The 18,543-nt window shown below is 33.3% G+C and overlaps 1 protein-coding gene and 1 pseudogene across 3 annotated transcripts; one reads left to right on the top strand and one right to left on the bottom strand.

The window, feature by feature from the left end:
- Positions 1-9,437: 9,437 nt before the first annotated feature.
- On the bottom strand, positions 9,438-15,226 carry LOC123884286 (aldehyde dehydrogenase family 7 member A1). Of its 3 annotated transcripts, none has more exons than XM_045933360.1 (15): positions 15,127-15,226; positions 14,887-15,023; positions 14,044-14,130; positions 13,750-13,881; positions 12,681-12,753; positions 12,515-12,537; positions 12,358-12,421; positions 12,151-12,196; positions 11,426-11,606; positions 10,845-11,021; positions 10,575-10,739; positions 10,279-10,419; positions 10,093-10,190; positions 9,780-9,929; positions 9,438-9,693 (listed from the first exon to the last, which is right to left on the bottom strand). In XM_045933360.1, the coding sequence occupies exons 2-15, from the start codon at positions 15,019-15,021 to the stop codon at positions 9,639-9,641; spliced, it is 1,527 nt and encodes a 508-aa protein (XP_045789316.1). In that variant the 5' UTR covers positions 15,022-15,023; positions 15,127-15,226; the 3' UTR covers positions 9,438-9,638. The 3 variants fall into 3 exon arrangements, with proteins under 3 accessions (XP_045789316.1, XP_045789315.1, XP_045789314.1); XM_045933359.1 differs by having other exon boundaries at positions 15,146-15,226; XM_045933358.1 differs by having other exon boundaries at positions 14,887-15,226.
- Positions 15,227-15,455: 229 nt separating this feature from the next.
- LOC123886118 lies at positions 15,456-17,067 on the top strand (annotated as a pseudogene).
- Positions 17,068-18,543: the final 1,476 nt, after the last annotated feature.

Here is an 18,543-nt window from a genome sequence, read left to right as displayed (position 1 = left end):
GCACTGCGAGCACCCCTTCAACTGGTTAAGCTAGTGGGCTAAAGGTTTTGGAGTTGGAGGTTCAGAGTTCAAATCCTGGCAGGGGTAAAATTTAACATAACATTATAATACTAACTACTAACAATTTGGTTATCATAAAAAAATAATAAATGAGTTAATATTCGTTGACACTAGGTGTCAAATTAAACTTTAATGCCAAATCTAAGATGTCCATATTTTTTTTGGTACTTGCTAAAATGTCCATTTTATTTGATCCAAAGATCGATAATTATTCATTAAAAAAATCACTTGAACTTCTCTTATTCTCACTGCAACTAATATATTTGCTATATTAAAAAAATCTGAAATTCTTTCTATATCCAACATCATATCATATTTTATAAAAAGAACTTTATTCCTATCGTAAATTGCCACACTTTTTATTTTCTATGTCCAACATCATATCATATTTTATAAAAGAACTTTATTGCTATTGTAAACTGCCACACTTTTTATTTTAATTAATCATAAGTAAAAATGTTTTGGCTTTAACAAATTGTTAGTTGATTCAGTGGTGATTTCAATTTATATATAGCTTGGTTGTTGGTTGTTTGGATTAGTGAACTCATAAGGTACTGTTGAAAGTTTCATATGACTTTAGCATTAGTTATATTTTGTCTAAACTCAATAATGTTAATATTGGTATGATGAAACTTAACCTCTTCAATTACATATTAATAAAGGAGTTAGGAGGGGTGGGATGAGTAGTTCAACTTAGGGGTGATCGTATTCGAACAAATCCAAAAGTAAAATCGCAAACCGAACCAATCCAAACATAAACAGCAAAAAACCTCATTTAGTGTTAACCACACGGATCATTTTTCTTCTAAACCGCACAGTTTGATTTGGTTTCCGGTTTTTATTTCAGAAAACCAAACTGCAATATTTAACTTAACTCTATCATATATTAGCAATCAACCCAAATTGTGTCCATAAAATAGTAGGCTGTCATAATATATCATTTCACGCGTCCCATAACTATACTATTGGTATTAAAAATAAGTTATTATTTATATCAATTTCTGTATATGCATATTTTATCATGTAAACAATAAAATAAATTAAAATTTCATATGTTTATTTTGTAACAAGTTGGAAATATTTTCATATTTTTCATATCGTGATAAACCGCACAAACCGAACCAAACTAACCGCATTGGTTTGGTTTGGTTTGGTTTTGATGACTTCTTAAAATCCAATCGAACCAAACTGAACCGCATGCATTTTTATCTCGCGGTTAGGATGACTTTTATGCTCAAAACCGAACCAAACCGCACTGCGAGCACCCCTTCAACTGGTTAAGCTAGTGGGCTAAAGGTTTTGGAGTTGGAGGTTCAGAGTTCAAATCCTGGCAGGGGTAAAATTTAACATAACATTATAATACTAACTACTAACAATTTGGTTATCATAAAAAAATAATAAATGAGTTAATATTCGTTGACACTAGGTGTCAAATTAAACTTTAATGCCAAATCTAAGATGTCCATATTTTTTTTGGTACATGCTAAAATGTCCATTTTATTTGATCCAAAGATCGATAATTATTCATTAAAAAAATCACTTGAACTTCTCTTATTCTCACTGCAACTAATATATTTGCTATATTAAAAAAATCTGAAATTCTTTCTATATCCAACATCATATCATATTTTATAAAAAGAACTTTATTCCTATCGTAAATTGCCACACTTTTTATTTTCTATGTCCAACATCATATCATATTTTATAAAAGAACTTTATTGCTATTGTAAACTGCCACACTTTTTATTTTAATTAATCATAAGTAAAAATGTTTTGGCTTTAACAAATTGTTAGTTGATTCAGTGGTGATTTCAATTTATATATAGCTTGGTTGTTGGTTGTTTGGATTAGTGAACTCATAAGGTACTGTTGAAAGTTTCATATGACTTTAGCATTAGTTATATTTTGTCTAAACTCAATAATGTTAATATTGGTATGATGAAACTTAACCTCTTCAATTACATATTAATAAAGGAGTTAGGAGGGGTGGGATGAGTAGTTCAACTTAGGGGTGATCGTATTCGAACAAATCCAAAAGTAAAATCGCAAACCGAACCAATCCAAACATAAACAGCAAAAAACCTCATTTAGTGTTAACCACACGGATCATTTTTCTTCTAAACCGCACAGTTTGATTTGGTTTCCGGTTTTTATTTCAGAAAACCAAACTGCAATATTTAACTTAACTCTATCATATATTAGCAATCAACCCAAATTGTGTCCATAAAATAGTAGGCTGTCATAATATATCATTTCACGCGTCCCATAACTATACTATTGGTATTAAAAATAAGTTATTATTTATATCAATTTCTGTATATGCATATTTTATCATGTAAACAATAAAATAAATTAAAATTTCATATGTTTATTTTGTAACAAGTTGGAAATATTGTCATATTTTTTATATCGTGATAAACCGCACAAACCGAACCAAACTAACCGCATTGGTTTGGTTTGGTTTGGTTTTGATGACTTCTTAAAATCCAATCGAACCAAACTGAACCGCATGCATTTTTATCTCGCGGTTAGGATGACTTTTATGCTCAAAACCGAACCAAACCGCACTGCGAGCACCCCTTCAACTGGTTAAGCTAGTGGGCTAAAGGTTTTGGAGTTGGAGGTTCAGAGTTCAAATCCTGGCAGGGGTAAAATTTAACATAACATTATAATACTAACTACTAACAATTTGGTTATCATAAAAAAATAATAAATGAGTTAATATTCGTTGACACTAGGTGTCAAATTAAACTTTAATGCCAAATCTAAGATGTCCAAATTTTTTTTGGTACATGCTAAAATGTCCATTTTATTTGATCCAAAGATCGATAATTATTCATTAAAAAAATCACTTGAACTTCTCTTATTCTCACTGCAACTAATATATTTGCTATATTAAAAAAATCTGAAATTCTTTCTATATCCAACATCATATCATATTTTATAAAAAGAACTTTATTCCTATCGTAAATTGCCACACTTTTTATTTTCTATGTCCAACATCATATCATATTTTATAAAAGAACTTTATTGCTATTGTAAACTGCCACACTTTTTATTTTAATTAATCATAAGTAAAAATGTTTTGGCTTTAACAAATTGTTAGTTGATTCAGTGGTGATTTCAATTTATATATAGCTTGGTTGTTGGTTGTTTGGATTAGTGAACTCATAAGGTACTGTTGAAAGTTTCATATGACTTTAGCATTAGTTATATTTTGTCTAAACTCAATAATGTTAATATTGGTATGATGAAACTTAACCTCTTCAATTACATATTAATAAAGGAGTTAGGAGGGGTGGGATGAGTAGTTCAACTTAGGGGTGATCGTATTCGAACAAATCCAAAAGTAAAATCGCAAACCGAACCAATCCAAACATAAACAGCAAAAAACCTCATTTAGTGTTAACCACACGGATCATTTTTCTTCTAAACCGCACAGTTTGATTTGGTTTCCGGTTTTTATTTCAGAAAACCAAACTGCAATATTTAACTTAACTCTATCATATATTAGCAATCAACCCAAATTGTGTCCATAAAATAGTAGGCTGTCATAATATATCATTTCACGCGTCCCATAACTATACTATTGGTATTAAAAATAAGTTATTATTTATATCAATTTCTGTATATGCATATTTTATCATGTAAACAATAAAATAAATTAAAATTTCATATGTTTATTTTGTAACAAGTTGGAAATATTGTCATATTTTTTATATCGTGATAAACCGCACAAACCGAACCAAACTAACCGCATTGGTTTGGTTTGGTTTGGTTTTGATGACTTCTTAAAATCCAATCGAACCAAACTGAACCGCATGCATTTTTATCTCGCGGTTAGGATGACTTTTATGCTCAAAACCGAACCAAACCGCACTGCGAGCACCCCTTCAACTGGTTAAGCTAGTGGGCTAAAGGTTTTGGAGTTGGAGGTTCAGAGTTCAAATCCTGGCAGGGGTAAAATTTAACATAACATTATAATACTAACTACTAACAATTTGGTTATCATAAAAAAATAATAAATGAGTTAATATTCGTTGACACTAGGTGTCAAATTAAACTTTAATGCCAAATCTAAGATGTCCATATTTTTTTTGGTACATGCTAAAATGTCCATTTTATTTGATCCAAAGATCGATAATTATTCATTAAAAAAATCACTTGAACTTCTCTTATTCTCACTGCAACTAATATATTTGCTATATTAAAAAAATCTGAAATTCTTTCTATATCCAACATCATATCATATTTTATAAAAAGAACTTTATTCCTATCGTAAATTGCCACACTTTTTATTTTCTATGTCCAACATCATATCATATTTTATAAAAGAACTTTATTGCTATTGTAAACTGCCACACTTTTTATTTTAATTAATCATAAGTAAAAATGTTTTGGCTTTAACAAATTGTTAGTTGATTCAGTGGTGATTTCAATTTATATATAGCTTGGTTGTTGGTTGTTTGGATTAGTGAACTCATAAGGTACTGTTGAAAGTTTCATATGACTTTAGCATTAGTTATATTTTGTCTAAACTCAATAATGTTAATATTGGTATGATGAAACTTAACCTCTTCAATTACATATTAATAAAGGAGTTAGGAGGGGTGGGATGAGTAGTTCAACTTAGGGGTGATCGTATTCGAACAAATCCAAAAGTAAAATCGCAAACCGAACCAATCCAAACCTAAACAGCAAAAAACCGCATTTAGTGTTAACCGCACGGATCATTTTTCTTCTAAACCGCACAGTTTGATTTGGTTTCCGGTTTTTATTTCAGAAAACCAAACTGCAATATTTAACTTAACTCTATCATATATTAGCAATCAACCCAAATTGTGTCCATAAAATAGTAGGCTGTCATAATATATCATTTCACGCGTCCCATAACTATACTATTGGTATTAAAAATAAGCTATTATGTAATTCAATTTCTGTATATGCATATTTTATCATGTAAACTATAAAATAAATTAAAATTTCATATGTTTATTTTGTAACAAGTTGGAAATATTGTCATATTTTTTATATCGTGATAAACCGCACAAACCGAACCAAACTAACCGCATTGGTTTGGTTTGGTTTTGATGACTTCTTAAAACCCAATCGAACCAAACTGAACCGCATGCATTTTTATCTCGCGGTTAGGATGACTTTTATGCTCAAAACCGAACCAAACCGCACTGCGAGCACCCCTTCAACTGGTTAAGCTAGTGGGCTAAAGGTTTTGGAGTTGGAGGTTCAGAGTTCAAATCCTGGCAGGGGTAAAATTTAACATAACATTATAATACTAACTACTAACAATTTGGTTATCATAAAAAAATAATAAATGAGTTAATATTCGTTGACACTAGGTGTCAAATTAAACTTTAATGCCAAATCTAAGATGTCCATATTTTTTTTGGTACATGCTAAAATGTCCATTTTATTTGATCCAAAGATCGATAATTATTCATTAAAAAAATCACTTGAACTTCTCTTATTCTCACTGCAACTAATATATTTGCTATATTAAAAAAATCTGAAATTCTTTCTATATCCAACATCATATCATATTTTATAAAAAGAACTTTATTCCTATCGTAAATTGCCACACTTTTTATTTTCTATGTCCAACATCATATCATATTTTATAAAAGAACTTTATTGCTATTGTAAACTGCCACACTTTTTATTTTAATTAATCATAAGTAAAAATGTTTTGGCTTTAACAAATTGTTAGTTGATTCAGTGGTGATTTCAATTTATATATAGCTTGGTTGTTGGTTGTTTGGATTAGTGAACTCATAAGGTACTGTTGAAAGTTTCATATGACTTTAGCATTAGTTATATTTTGTCTAAACTCAATAATGTTAATATTGGTATGATGAAACTTAACCTCTTCAATTACATATTAATAAAGGAGTTAGGAGGGGTGGGATGAGTAGTTCAACTTAGGGGTGATCGTATTCGAACAAATCCAAAAGTAAAATCGCAAACCGAACCAATCCAAACCTAAACAGCAAAAAACCGCATTTAGTGTTAACCGCACGGATCATTTTTCTTCTAAACCGCACAGTTTGATTTGGTTTCCGGTTTTTATTTCAGAAAACCAAACTGCAATATTTAACTTAACTCTATCATATATTAGCAATCAACCCAAATTGTGTCCATAAAATAGTAGGCTGTCATAATATATCATTTCACGCGTCCCATAACTATACTATTGGTATTAAAAATAAGCTATTATGTAATTCAATTTCTGTATATGCATATTTTATCATGTAAACTATAAAATAAATTAAAATTTCATATGTTTATTTTGTAACAAGTTGGAAATATTGTCATATTTTTTATATCGTGATAAACCGCACAAACCGAACCAAACTAACCGCATTGGTTTGGTTTGGTTTTGATGACTTCTTAAAACCCAATCGAACCAAACTGAACCGCATGCATTTTTATCTCGCGGTTAGGATGACTTTTATGCTCAAAACCGAACCAAACCGCACTGCGAGCACCCCTTCAACTGGTTAAGCTAGTGGGCTAAAGGTTTTGGAGTTGGAGGTTCAGAGTTCAAATCCTGGCAGGGGTAAAATTTAACATAACATTATAATACTAACTACTAACAATTTGGTTATCATAAAAAAATAATAAATGAGTTAATATTCGTTGACACTAGGTGTCAAATTAAACTTTAATGCCAAATCTAAGATGTCCATATTTTTTTTGGTACATGCTAAAATGTCCATTTTATTTGATCCAAAGATCGATAATTATTCATTAAAAAAATCACTTGAACTTCTCTTATTCTCACTGCAACTAATATATTTGCTATATTAAAAAAATCTGAAATTCTTTCTATATCCAACATCATATCATATTTTATAAAAAGAACTTTATTCCTATCGTAAATTGCCACACTTTTTATTTTCTATGTCCAACATCATATCATATTTTATAAAAGAACTTTATTGCTATTGTAAACTGCCACACTTTTTATTTTAATTAATCATAAGTAAAAATGTTTTGGCTTTAACAAATTGTTAGTTGATTCAGTGGTGATTTCAATTTATATATAGCTTGGTTGTTGGTTGTTTGGATTAGTGAACTCATAAGGTACTGTTGAAAGTTTCATATGACTTTAGCATTAGTTATATTTTGTCTAAACTCAATAATGTTAATATTGGTATGATGAAACTTAACCTCTTCAATTACATATTAATAAAGGAGTTAGGAGGGGTGGGATGAGTAGTTCAACTTAGGGGTGATCGTATTCGAACAAATCCAAAAGTAAAATCGCAAACCGAACCAATCCAAACATAAACAGCAAAAAACCTCATTTAGTGTTAACCACACGGATCATTTTTCTTCTAAACCGCACAGTTTGATTTGGTTTCCGGTTTTTATTTCAGAAAACCAAACTGCAATATTTAACTTAACTCTATCATATATTAGCAATCAACCCAAATTGTGTCCATAAAATAGTAGGCTGTCATAATATATCATTTCACGCGTCCCATAACTATACTATTGGTATTAAAAATAAGCTATTATGTAATTCAATTTCTGTATATGCATATTTTATCATGTAAACTATAAAATAAATTAAAATTTCATATGTTTATTTTGTAACAAGTTGGAAATATTGTCATATTTTTTATATCGTGATAAACCGCACAAACCGAACCAAACTAACCACATTGGTTTGGTTTGGTTTTGATGACTTTTTAAAAACCAATCGAACCAAACCGAACCGCATGCATTTTTATCTCGCGGTTAGGATGACTTTTATGCTCAAAACCGAACCAAACCGCACCGCAAGCACCCCTTCAACTGGTTAAGCTAGTGGGCTAAAGGTTTTGGAGTTGGAGGTTCAGAGTTCAAATCCTGGCAGGAGTAAAATTTAACATAACATTATAATACTAACTACTAACAATTTGGTTATCATAAAAAAATAATAAATGAGTTAAGATTCGTTGACACTAGGTGTCAAATTAAACTTTAATGCCAAATCTAAGATGTCCATATTTTTTTTTGGTACATGCTAAAATGTCCATTTTATTTGATCCAAAGATCGATAATTATTCATTAAAAAAATCACTTGAACTTCTCATATTCTCGCTGCAACTAATATATTTGCCATATTAAAAAAATCTGAAATTCTTTCTATGTCCAATATCATATCATATTTTATAAAAGAACTTTATTCCTATCGTAAATTGCCACACTTTTTATTTTCTATGTCCAACATCATATCATATTTTATAAAAGAACTTTATTGCTATTGTAAATTGCCACACTTTTTATTATAATTAATCATAAGTAAAAATGTTTTGGCTTTAACAAATTGTTAGCTAATTAAGTGGTGATTGACTCTGAATTTGATAGGGAGGACTACAGTTTGATCCTTGCAACTACGATATAAAAGGGACTAGAACCACTTGTTGTCAAAATAGACTCTCGATCTAGAATAAACTGATGGTGAAAGTAAAAAAAAAAATCGACTTTTCATTATTAAATACATTGGGTTGTTTTCAAGCTTATCTATTCACTTGAATAGCCAAGTATGTAAGTTTTTGTAAGATAAATCTTGAATCTGAGTTTAACATGGATAATTAGATCTCTACTCCTAGAAAATGGCAAATGATAAAAACATGCTAGACATCTCATGGATGGGTGTTTCAAACAACATTATTTCATGGAAGATGAAAGAAGGCTGAAAAGCACAAAAATATTTGATTTTTATAAAGTTCGCATCCTAGAATACAAACTCAGTTTACAGTTTGCATCCTAAAATAAGAACTCTTTTTTTCCCAATTTTTTCTATTTACACACTTGCATTAGCAAGGGGGTAAATTTGGAATGTTAGAGGGTGCATGTGGAATTCGAAGGGTGCGTAAATCTCTAAAAACAATCATAAATTGAAATAGACATAGTTAATGGAAGGAACTACACAAACCCATGCATAAGCACTCACAATTAACCTAAGCAAAGACCCACACTAAAAACAATAGTCCCACAAAATATCATTTCAAAGAATAAACAAAGACACCATATAGATACTGAGATTGAAACAAGAAAAACAAATAGTAAATGAAGAAATAAAAGTCGAAGGATTAGCAAATGGCGATGAGTTACATTCCGAATCAACATCAAATTCATAACGTATTTTTTAAACTAAATTTAAGGTAAAATTAGAATTTTCGGAGGTCATGGAGTAATTTAGATTAGCTAAGCACACTTTTGGTCAAGATCAAACCAGATTAGGGTGATATTTAATTACAGCCAGCTTACTATAGAGGATATTCAAAATTGTGTCCAAAAGATTTAGAAATAAGAAACATAACCACATTTGAGAAGCATGCATATCTAAACATATAAAACATTTTCAATGGTAGATAAGAATTTTGGCACTCAATTTATTGGAAATTTCTTTATTAGATCTCATACATTAATGTTATCAAGTCAAAGTGCCAGTCTTACAACATTTCTTGTTGAAACAACCATCTGAGCTCATGTCAACCAGATTTACTTTGATAATAACCTTCCTCCCATGGTTGAAAATTGCATCTGAGCATCATCATGTACAAGGATTAACCAAAGTTAATTCCCTGAGCTAATGGTAGTTCACTTCCATAATTGATGGTACTGCACAGAAAAAGAAAATAAACTTGTGATCAACAGAATTTTAAGTAAGTGACGATGCGACATCTTAAATTCAAACTAAGACTTGCCATGTAGAACGGCGCATGTATTGCTTCCACGAGTCACTTCCTGCTTCGCGACCTCCACCAGTTGCTTTTTCTCCACCAAATGCACCTCCAATCTCAGCTCCATTAGTTGGTATGTTCACATTTACTATACCACAATCACTCCCTCTTGGCCTGTACAACAATCAAACCCATGAATATGCCAAGTATATTACTTATACAACTAAAAATCGCCAGAAACATCTTTTAAGTGGTTTTGGTTAAGTACTTAGTTGCCTAAGGTAGCACTAGAAGATATCTAGAGGAAGTGACAAAAAAAGAAAGTGCAATTACTTACCCGATCCATTTGAATATAGTATTAGGTGTTTGTGTAAAGATTGAACTACTCAATCCTTGAGGCACGGAATTGTTCAAGGCAATTGCTTCTTCAAGATTCTAAGTAGAAAAATTGTTAATCGCAATCAGAAACTAAATTCATGAGGAAATAGATTTGATAAATGAAAAGATATAGATAATATACTACCTGAAATTTCATAACATAGAGAACTGGAGCAAACAGTTCTTCTTTAACTACGGCAGCATCTGAAGAAATCTCGACAATTGTTGGCTGGACAAAGTTTCCTTCCGACTCTAATACAGTTCCCCCAGTTAGGATCTTCCCTCCCTGATAATCAGGTAAACAATCTCGTCACAAGGAATACAGGTATCCATCAAATTTGAGGAAAACTTTACTTGTAATACCGAGCAAAATTGGACATAACATATGAAGTTACAAGTTAATCATATTTAACCTAACTAGAAAAGAGTGACAAGACATGCCTGAGATTTTATTGCCGCAATGCCCTTCTTGAAGTTTTCCACAGAAGAACGAGTATGCAGAGGCCCAACTAGAATCCCTTTCTCCAAGGGATTCCCAATTTTGACTTGTTTGTAGAGTCCGGCAAGTTGATCTAGTACATTTGTGTAAATACTCTCATGCAGATACTGCAGAGTGAAGCAGCTAAATTAAATATTGAATATACCTTACAAAAAATCATATATAGCTGCATTAGAATTGTGAATTCATTTTTTCAAAATTCGTTTTATTACCAGTCTACGGCAGGTTGTACACCGTTGACCAGCAGTACCCACAGCTGCAAAGAAAATAGAGCGTACAGCTAGTTTGATATCTGCGTCATCCATGACTATTATGGCATTGTTACCACTTAGCTCGAGTAAGCATTTGCCAAATCTTTCAGTCACTGTTTTCTGGACTATCGAGCCCACCTATAATAGGAACACATCATTATCAGCTCCATACGTATACATTGTAATCTACAAATCATACTAAAGTGAACATTCGGCACAGTATCTCAATGTAATGTGTTTTAATTGGGAGCATGAACAACAGATGCAGGATTACACAATGTCTGACAAAAATAGAGGTATTTGCACCAACGGGATGATTTTGCACTAACGAGGATGATGCTATAGGGTGTTAAATATAAAATACCTTTATAAATAGTTAGTAATAAAACCTAATACCGTTCCTGCAGGCACTAACTGAGAATCTTTTCAAGTGAGAACTACATTTTTAACACAGTGGAAATTTGTACAACCAATTCAATTTGTTTAATTATGCCACCTTTTTAAAACATTATGTTTAGTGATAAAGTAGACAAAGACACTACCTTTGAACTTCCGGTAAATGAAACCAATGGAATGCGTGTGTCTTTCGATATTGCCTCCCCAATATCAGCACCGCCACAGAAAGATGTGAATATTGCCCCGGGTAATTTGTTCTTCTCAAGAACTTCAGATATTAGCTTTGTCACAGCAATAGTTATCAACGGAGTAGTTGGAGCTCCTTTCCTGTAATTCATGTGATCTCCTTTTATTAAAAATTTGAAACAGACTAGAGTAAGAATTGGACAATATTTCACATAAAAAGTTCAGAGATTTGCATAGAAGTCATTTAGTTCATCATGATCAGCAACAATGAAGATAATTTGTTGTTTCATCTTAATCCCTTCTAACAAAGCTCCTTTCCAAACCATGTATATCATACAGATATTATTTTACAACATAGAAGGAAATATCAAGGGAGAAAGAATTCCTCAGAGGCAAGAATGAAGTATGCAAGAATTATGTAAATAGATCAGATTTCAGGGATCACAGATAAGACAACTAAGATACATAGCACACATTATCTGTGTTTACTGACCAATCAAATAAAATTATGTTGCTAAACTACATACATTAAACAGCATGGCATCAAGAAATGAAGTATTAATTTCATAAAGTTTACAGTTTAAACGCCATTCAAATCCAAAGAAAATTGTGCAGCAAAAGAAGATGAAGAAAATTTGTCTCAGAATTTATGCACGCACACATACCCAGCGATATGTCAACTTACCAAACAACACAGTTGCCACAGACTAGTGCAATGCAAGCATTCCACCCTGAGACACAACGGAAACAAACAGGTTCTATCGCGATTAAACAAACAGAATATGTTCAAAGCATAAAAAGTAGTTCGTTTTCTTGATTGGAACACAATCCTAATATTAGAATGACCAGAAATTTATCACTGTGTGTTGAGATAGGACAAGAAAAAACATACCTAGAACAGCACATGGAAAGTTGAAAGCGGTGATTACACCAACTATTCCTAGTGGGTTCCATACCTGTAGTGTAAGAGAACACAGGACAGTTCATAATTAAACCTCCATGACAAAATGGTAAAGAAGTTACAGAATAATCACGGCTTAACATCGAACCTCAAACATCATATGATCTGGACCTGTAAAGAAAAAAAAGTTGACGAAAAAATTACTCAGCCAGAACATCATTGAAAGAAATTAGTATCAAGATTTTATAGATAACTTTGTAACTATGAGTATTATAAAGAAATGATGAACAACTAATTAAGACAAACAAACTTACGTTCTGATGGGATAATTGATCCATTCAATTGTCGGCTTAGCCCAACAGCATAATCACACATATCAATAATTTCCTGTAACATGTATACATAATACGATTAATTTATTTCTGTGCATAATCAGAAAAGCACAAAATTGCAGCATAGAGCCGTAAGCAAGTATATACACCAAACGATTATGAAATGCCCCAAATAACAAAATGAAGGAACTTTGTAAAGTGACCAACCTTGGAGAACCAAATATAGGAAATGCCTCTAATAACAAAATTCTTCTTCAAATAGCTTAAATGGCCTTAATTCAACATGAAAATGCAGTATCACATTAAAAGGTTCGTAAATGTTCATAGAAATCTGAGGGATGAGAAGAACTTTTCGTCTCAAGTATGTCCAATTATGTAAGGCGGAAGCCCCCCAAAATGGTTTTCCAAAAATGGGTGATCAAAAGATCTCTTTAACAGGTAAACAATTTTAAAAAGTTTGGCTCCAGTTAACCTTGTTTACTGCAATGGATTTATATGCAACCTGTTAAATGCCCAACTTGGACGGCTTTTCATTTTTCCTTCTCAATGAAAATTGATAGAAAGAACCCAACCCTGCAGAGAAAGCTTGCAACAGATGAAGCTTTAAAGACACATCTGTTGGCCCTAACAGCCCAAACAAACACATGTTATGGGCTAAGAATTGGACGGCAATCAGTGTTATCGATTTCCAAAAGCCATGAACTCGTCATTTCAAGCTGCCATATCCCCATAAAACACCATGGCCCTGCCATAACCTTGTGTGGCTTCTCAGGATGGGTCACGTGAAAACTCATAAAACAAATTGACAAATCAAACTCTTTCGCATTTTAAAGAACATTTGCAATATAAATCAGCAGATAATCAGCTCAGGCATACGATCAACATATATTTTGGTTCCCTTTACGACATTGCATGGTTCAAATTAGAAACAGTAGAAGCTAACTACTGACTATCTTGATTTAGTGATACTAACAAGTGTGATAGCCTTATATGCAATCTAAACTTTTTACTTGTGTGGCAAAATAATACAGAACAAAGGGATTTTCTATACCTGAACTTCCCCAACTCCTTCGGCAAGAATTTTTCCCATCTCAAGAGACACCAACCTACCGAGAGGATCCAATTTAGCCCTCAACGCATCCCCAATCTGTCTTACAATCTCTCCTCTTTTTGGTGCAGGAATCTGTGAGAACATGACAAGTTCATCTTCACTTAGTTTCCAATTATCCGCAATAGCACAATTATACCATGCAACTAGAGAACCAGTACAAATACAAAATTCACCAAAAAAAACTTCTACTACAAAAATAAATAAAAATAGAAAGAAAAACAAAACAAAACTCACAGTCATCCATGTCTTAGCTGCTTCACTGCAAGCTTGCAATCCCTCTTCATAATCTGCCACAGTTGCTTCAGTCACCGTTGCAATAGTCTAAACCCAAAGTAAACAATAATTAGATAGATAAAAATGAAAGTTAAAATCTCCAGAAACCGTGAAAACATATAAGCGCTTGTTTTAATTAAGGCGAAATCACAGCTAATATTAGTAAAAGCTACACTTTTGAGCTTCATCAAAGTTATAAACCACCATAAGTTTACTAAATTCACCACAAATCCAAACATGCACTAATATTTCAATCATTAAATGAGTAAATCATCAAATCAGTCTCCAGCTCTCAAATAGGTCCCTGACTTTATAAATATTTCAAAAAGGTCTCCGACTCTAACAAAGTTTATTCATGAGTCCTTCAAAGAATATTATAGGGACTAAATTGATAATAAATGATTAAATATAGGACCTATTTGATAGTTTAATAGAATCTGACACTTTTTTGACCTACTCCTTACTGTCACTATTATAAGCAAAAACCTCTTTTAAGGTTCATTAAAAAATTGATGTATCTGACCTATATTATATACAGATATATCAATTTTTATATGAATCAGTGACCGGAGGGAGTATTTGATAGTTTAATAAGTGAGAGACTTTTTTGAGATAATCATAATCTCAAAGACCTATTTGAGAGTGTCATACAAGTCCGGGACTAAATTTAAAAACAATTGTAACTTAAAACAGATTCAATTCACTTTAAATGTCAAATTTTCCTTTAATTCAACAGTTCTTCCATGCATGCAAACAACTTTTCAAAGAAGAAAAAAAAAGGAAAAAAGTTAGAAAAATTGTGACCTGATTGGTGGAAGGATTGACAGAAGTAACAGAAGAACCGTTGGCTTTCCATTGACCATTGATGAAAGAACCGATGTTAGTTGAACCTAAACCGATCTCCTTAAGAAATTCCAAGTTGTTACTCTCAGAACCCATTTCTGTTAAATTCAAATTGATGATGATTATGAAGAAATTAAAGAAACGAGAAGTTTTAACTTGTGAATTGTGATTAGAATGAGAAAGTGAGTGTGAGAAAAACACTTTAGAGATTGAGACAGACAGTGTGATGCCGTGATGGTGATGACGATGAAATACCCTCACTTTTCCACTTTTTTATATCGGAGTTCGGTTCTTATTATTTGTCCTATTTTAAATTATCACATTTATCCACATTTTATATACGAGGGTTGGTGTTAGAACCCCGAACACTCCACTTATTCACCGTAAGCTTTAAATGTCCATCTGATCTACAAAATGTAGATACTGGATAAAACATTATAGGAGAGTACTAAACAAAATAGCACATGACAAACGTTTAAGATATCGAACAAATTTTTGGTATTTTGACAACTTGTGCATAAGACAAAAAGATGTTCCTTGGTTCAGTGGGAGCAAGAATCTCTGTTTTTGTCCAGTCTCTTGATCTCCAGTTAGAGCTGAGCACAGATCCGCGACCCAACTCGAAACTGATATTGAATTTTTGGTATATGGTATCGCATGACAGAACATGGCATCATACACATCTATATATGGAACATATATTGTACACTAATGAGATATTAGTAAAGGAATATTTGTATTGATTAGGCATAATTAGTTTTCCTATTATGAAAATTGCAACTCTTGTATATAACACATGTTGATGATCAATAAAAAGTATCGAGATATTTTCCTATATGGTATCAGCTAGGTTTTCAATCTACCTTTTCTCCTAGCCGCCACTCCCATTCTTCCGCACCACTAGGGATGGCAAAAAAACCCAAACCCGAGAGACCCACCCGAACTCAAACCCAAGTCAACGGGCGAAACCCGATTTGACTAGGTTTGGGTTTGGGTTCGGGTGACACCCGATAATATGGGTGTGGGTTTGGTATCAGTCAAACCCACACCCGAAACACATACACACACCCGAAATATTTTATAATTACCTAATTACCCCCATAGTCTCCCTCAATTTCCTTGGAAGACCTTTAATTTTAGTTGTAATTTAATTTCTTGAAAGTATATGTTGCAATTTCTTTGGAAGACCTTAATTTTAGTTGTAATTTAATTCAAAGTCTATGTTAGAATTTAATTTCTTAAATTTGCAAATTATTTTTAAATGTGTTGTGGGTTTGAGTTTGGGTGGAAAAAACCCGAACCCAATGGGCGTGGGCGTGGGTGTTGTTTTGCCACCCGAACAGTCTTTGGGTTTGGGTGATGATTTCGGGTGTGGGTTTGGTAAGCGTCAAACCCGCACTCATGGGCGCCCGTTGCCATCCCTACGCACCACTCAAACTCTTCCCACATCATTTGCAGCAGCAACACAACAGCCCAAATTCCACTCTGATTTTGGAATCATCAACGTGAAATCCATCATTCCAATCACGTTGGACAACGATTCGAGCCTCTATCTCTCATGGTCTGCACTGTTTCAAGTTCAAGCTCGTGTTCATAACGTGCTTGATCATATCATCCCTCCCACTGATGAAACAGTAAAACAAACAGCAGAAGAAACAAAGAAAAATGATCCCGGTCTATGGAACCGTCTCGACGCTGTCGTTTTGAAGTGGATGTGTGCCACCGTAACCCAAGATATTCTCAGTTCCATCCTGGTAATCAACGATACGGCTGAAAATTGTTGGAAAAGAATTGCTGCTATGTTTCAAGATAACAAGCATTCGAGAGCAGTCCACCTCGAACATCAATTCACCAACTCGAATTTGGAAGATTTTCCGTCCACTAAAGCCTACTGTAATCGCCTCAAATTACTCTCCGATCAGCTTGCAAACGTTGATTCTCCCGTGAACAACACTCGTCTTGTGTTAAAAATGCTTTCTGGACTCACCGACACATACGCAGGATTCCTCACGTTCATTCAACAACACGATTCCTTGCCGCAATTTGAAACGGTGAAATCTCGGTTGGAACTAGAAGAATCAACCATAGCACAACGTGTTGCACGCGATTCCAACACTATCTCATCTCAGGAAGCCTTGCTAGTGAAATCACAAGATGACAATTCATCTTCTTCCACCTCTTCTACTGTTAATCCCGCACGTGCTCCCAACAACAACAACGGTAACAGTCGCGGCAACAATAATCGGGGACGGAATCGCGGTCACAGGGGGCGAAACTCCAGCAGAGGCGGTCGCGGTAACAACAACTGTAACACCCCGAACTAACTACCCTTAAAAGCGTGATCTTAAAAACTTTTTAAAGATAAGTAGCCGGAGCGCTACGGAAAACATTTTATAAAACGATCGTGCACATGACACGAAACGTCGCAGCGGAAAACATTTAAATAAAGGATTTTCAAAGCAATGAACAAAATAGTTCAAAAGATAATTCATCTACATAAAACATAAGTTAAGATGTTCGCATCGATATACGACGGAATACAAACGATCCCCGACTCGATGTTACAAAATACCAGAGCACTAATATACATCACATCCCAACTAAACTTAACAAAACTATACAAAGGTAGCCTACACTAGCTCCTCACCAAAAGTGCTCCACACCAAAACGATCTGCAGCTAAAGTTCGTCGAGACCTCGACCTGAATACCTGAACCCCCAAAGGTCCAGCACATAACAATTAGGTAGAGAGTTAGTAAACATAATCACATACATACGAATATAGAAACGCACCTATATTCAACCTATCATGTATTACTATCTCACACACATGCCTCAATAAGTAATACACCAGATAACACATACTCACAAATACACAACCAGATAGTTTCACGTCGTTTCGGACAACACAAAGAACTCACATAACACATAACACATAATTGCACATTTACTCAAATGCGACTAATGCCAAACATTCAATGTCATGCCAACCTAGACACGACTAATGCATGTGGTACCATCTTCTTCATCAAGGAACTTACCATTGATATCCTTCTTTATTGGACAAGTCCAATATCCTTCTTTATCAGACAAGTCTGATATCCCTAAATAATGCATGAATTTATGAATGTCATGCATTTACCAAACATATGATAATCACTTAGCACGAAGCTACTGCTCACTACATGGATAACATAATCCATTAAACTTCTTTATCAGACAATCTGATATTCTTCTTTATCGGACAACCCGATATACAAAAATACATATACTTCTTTGACATTTTACATAAATGCCATCACACAACACAATTATTAAACATACTTTAAACTGCAACTTATCGCATACACGTACAAATCATATAACGATTAACCATAAGCATTAACAGCATCAACGTGTATCAACAATCATGTAAGGATACCCTTAAACCATGTTACAAGTGCCTAATTACACTTACAAACATCAACAAAAATTGCTGTCACAGAGGCCTTCGCTAAGCGAGGGCTTAGCGAGACATGGCGAACCTCACCAGGAAGTCACCTGCTCATGGCGAGCATTGGCGAGCTTCAGCGAACATGTTCGCTACAGCGAACTCCTGGTCGCTTAGCGAACTACACCA

Source organism: Trifolium pratense, linkage group LG5, assembly GCF_020283565.1.
Source record: "Trifolium pratense cultivar HEN17-A07 linkage group LG5, ARS_RC_1.1, whole genome shotgun sequence".
Classification (NCBI taxonomy): Eukaryota; Viridiplantae; Streptophyta; class Magnoliopsida; order Fabales; family Fabaceae; genus Trifolium; species Trifolium pratense.
This window is presented reverse-complemented; position numbering and strand designations above follow the sequence as displayed.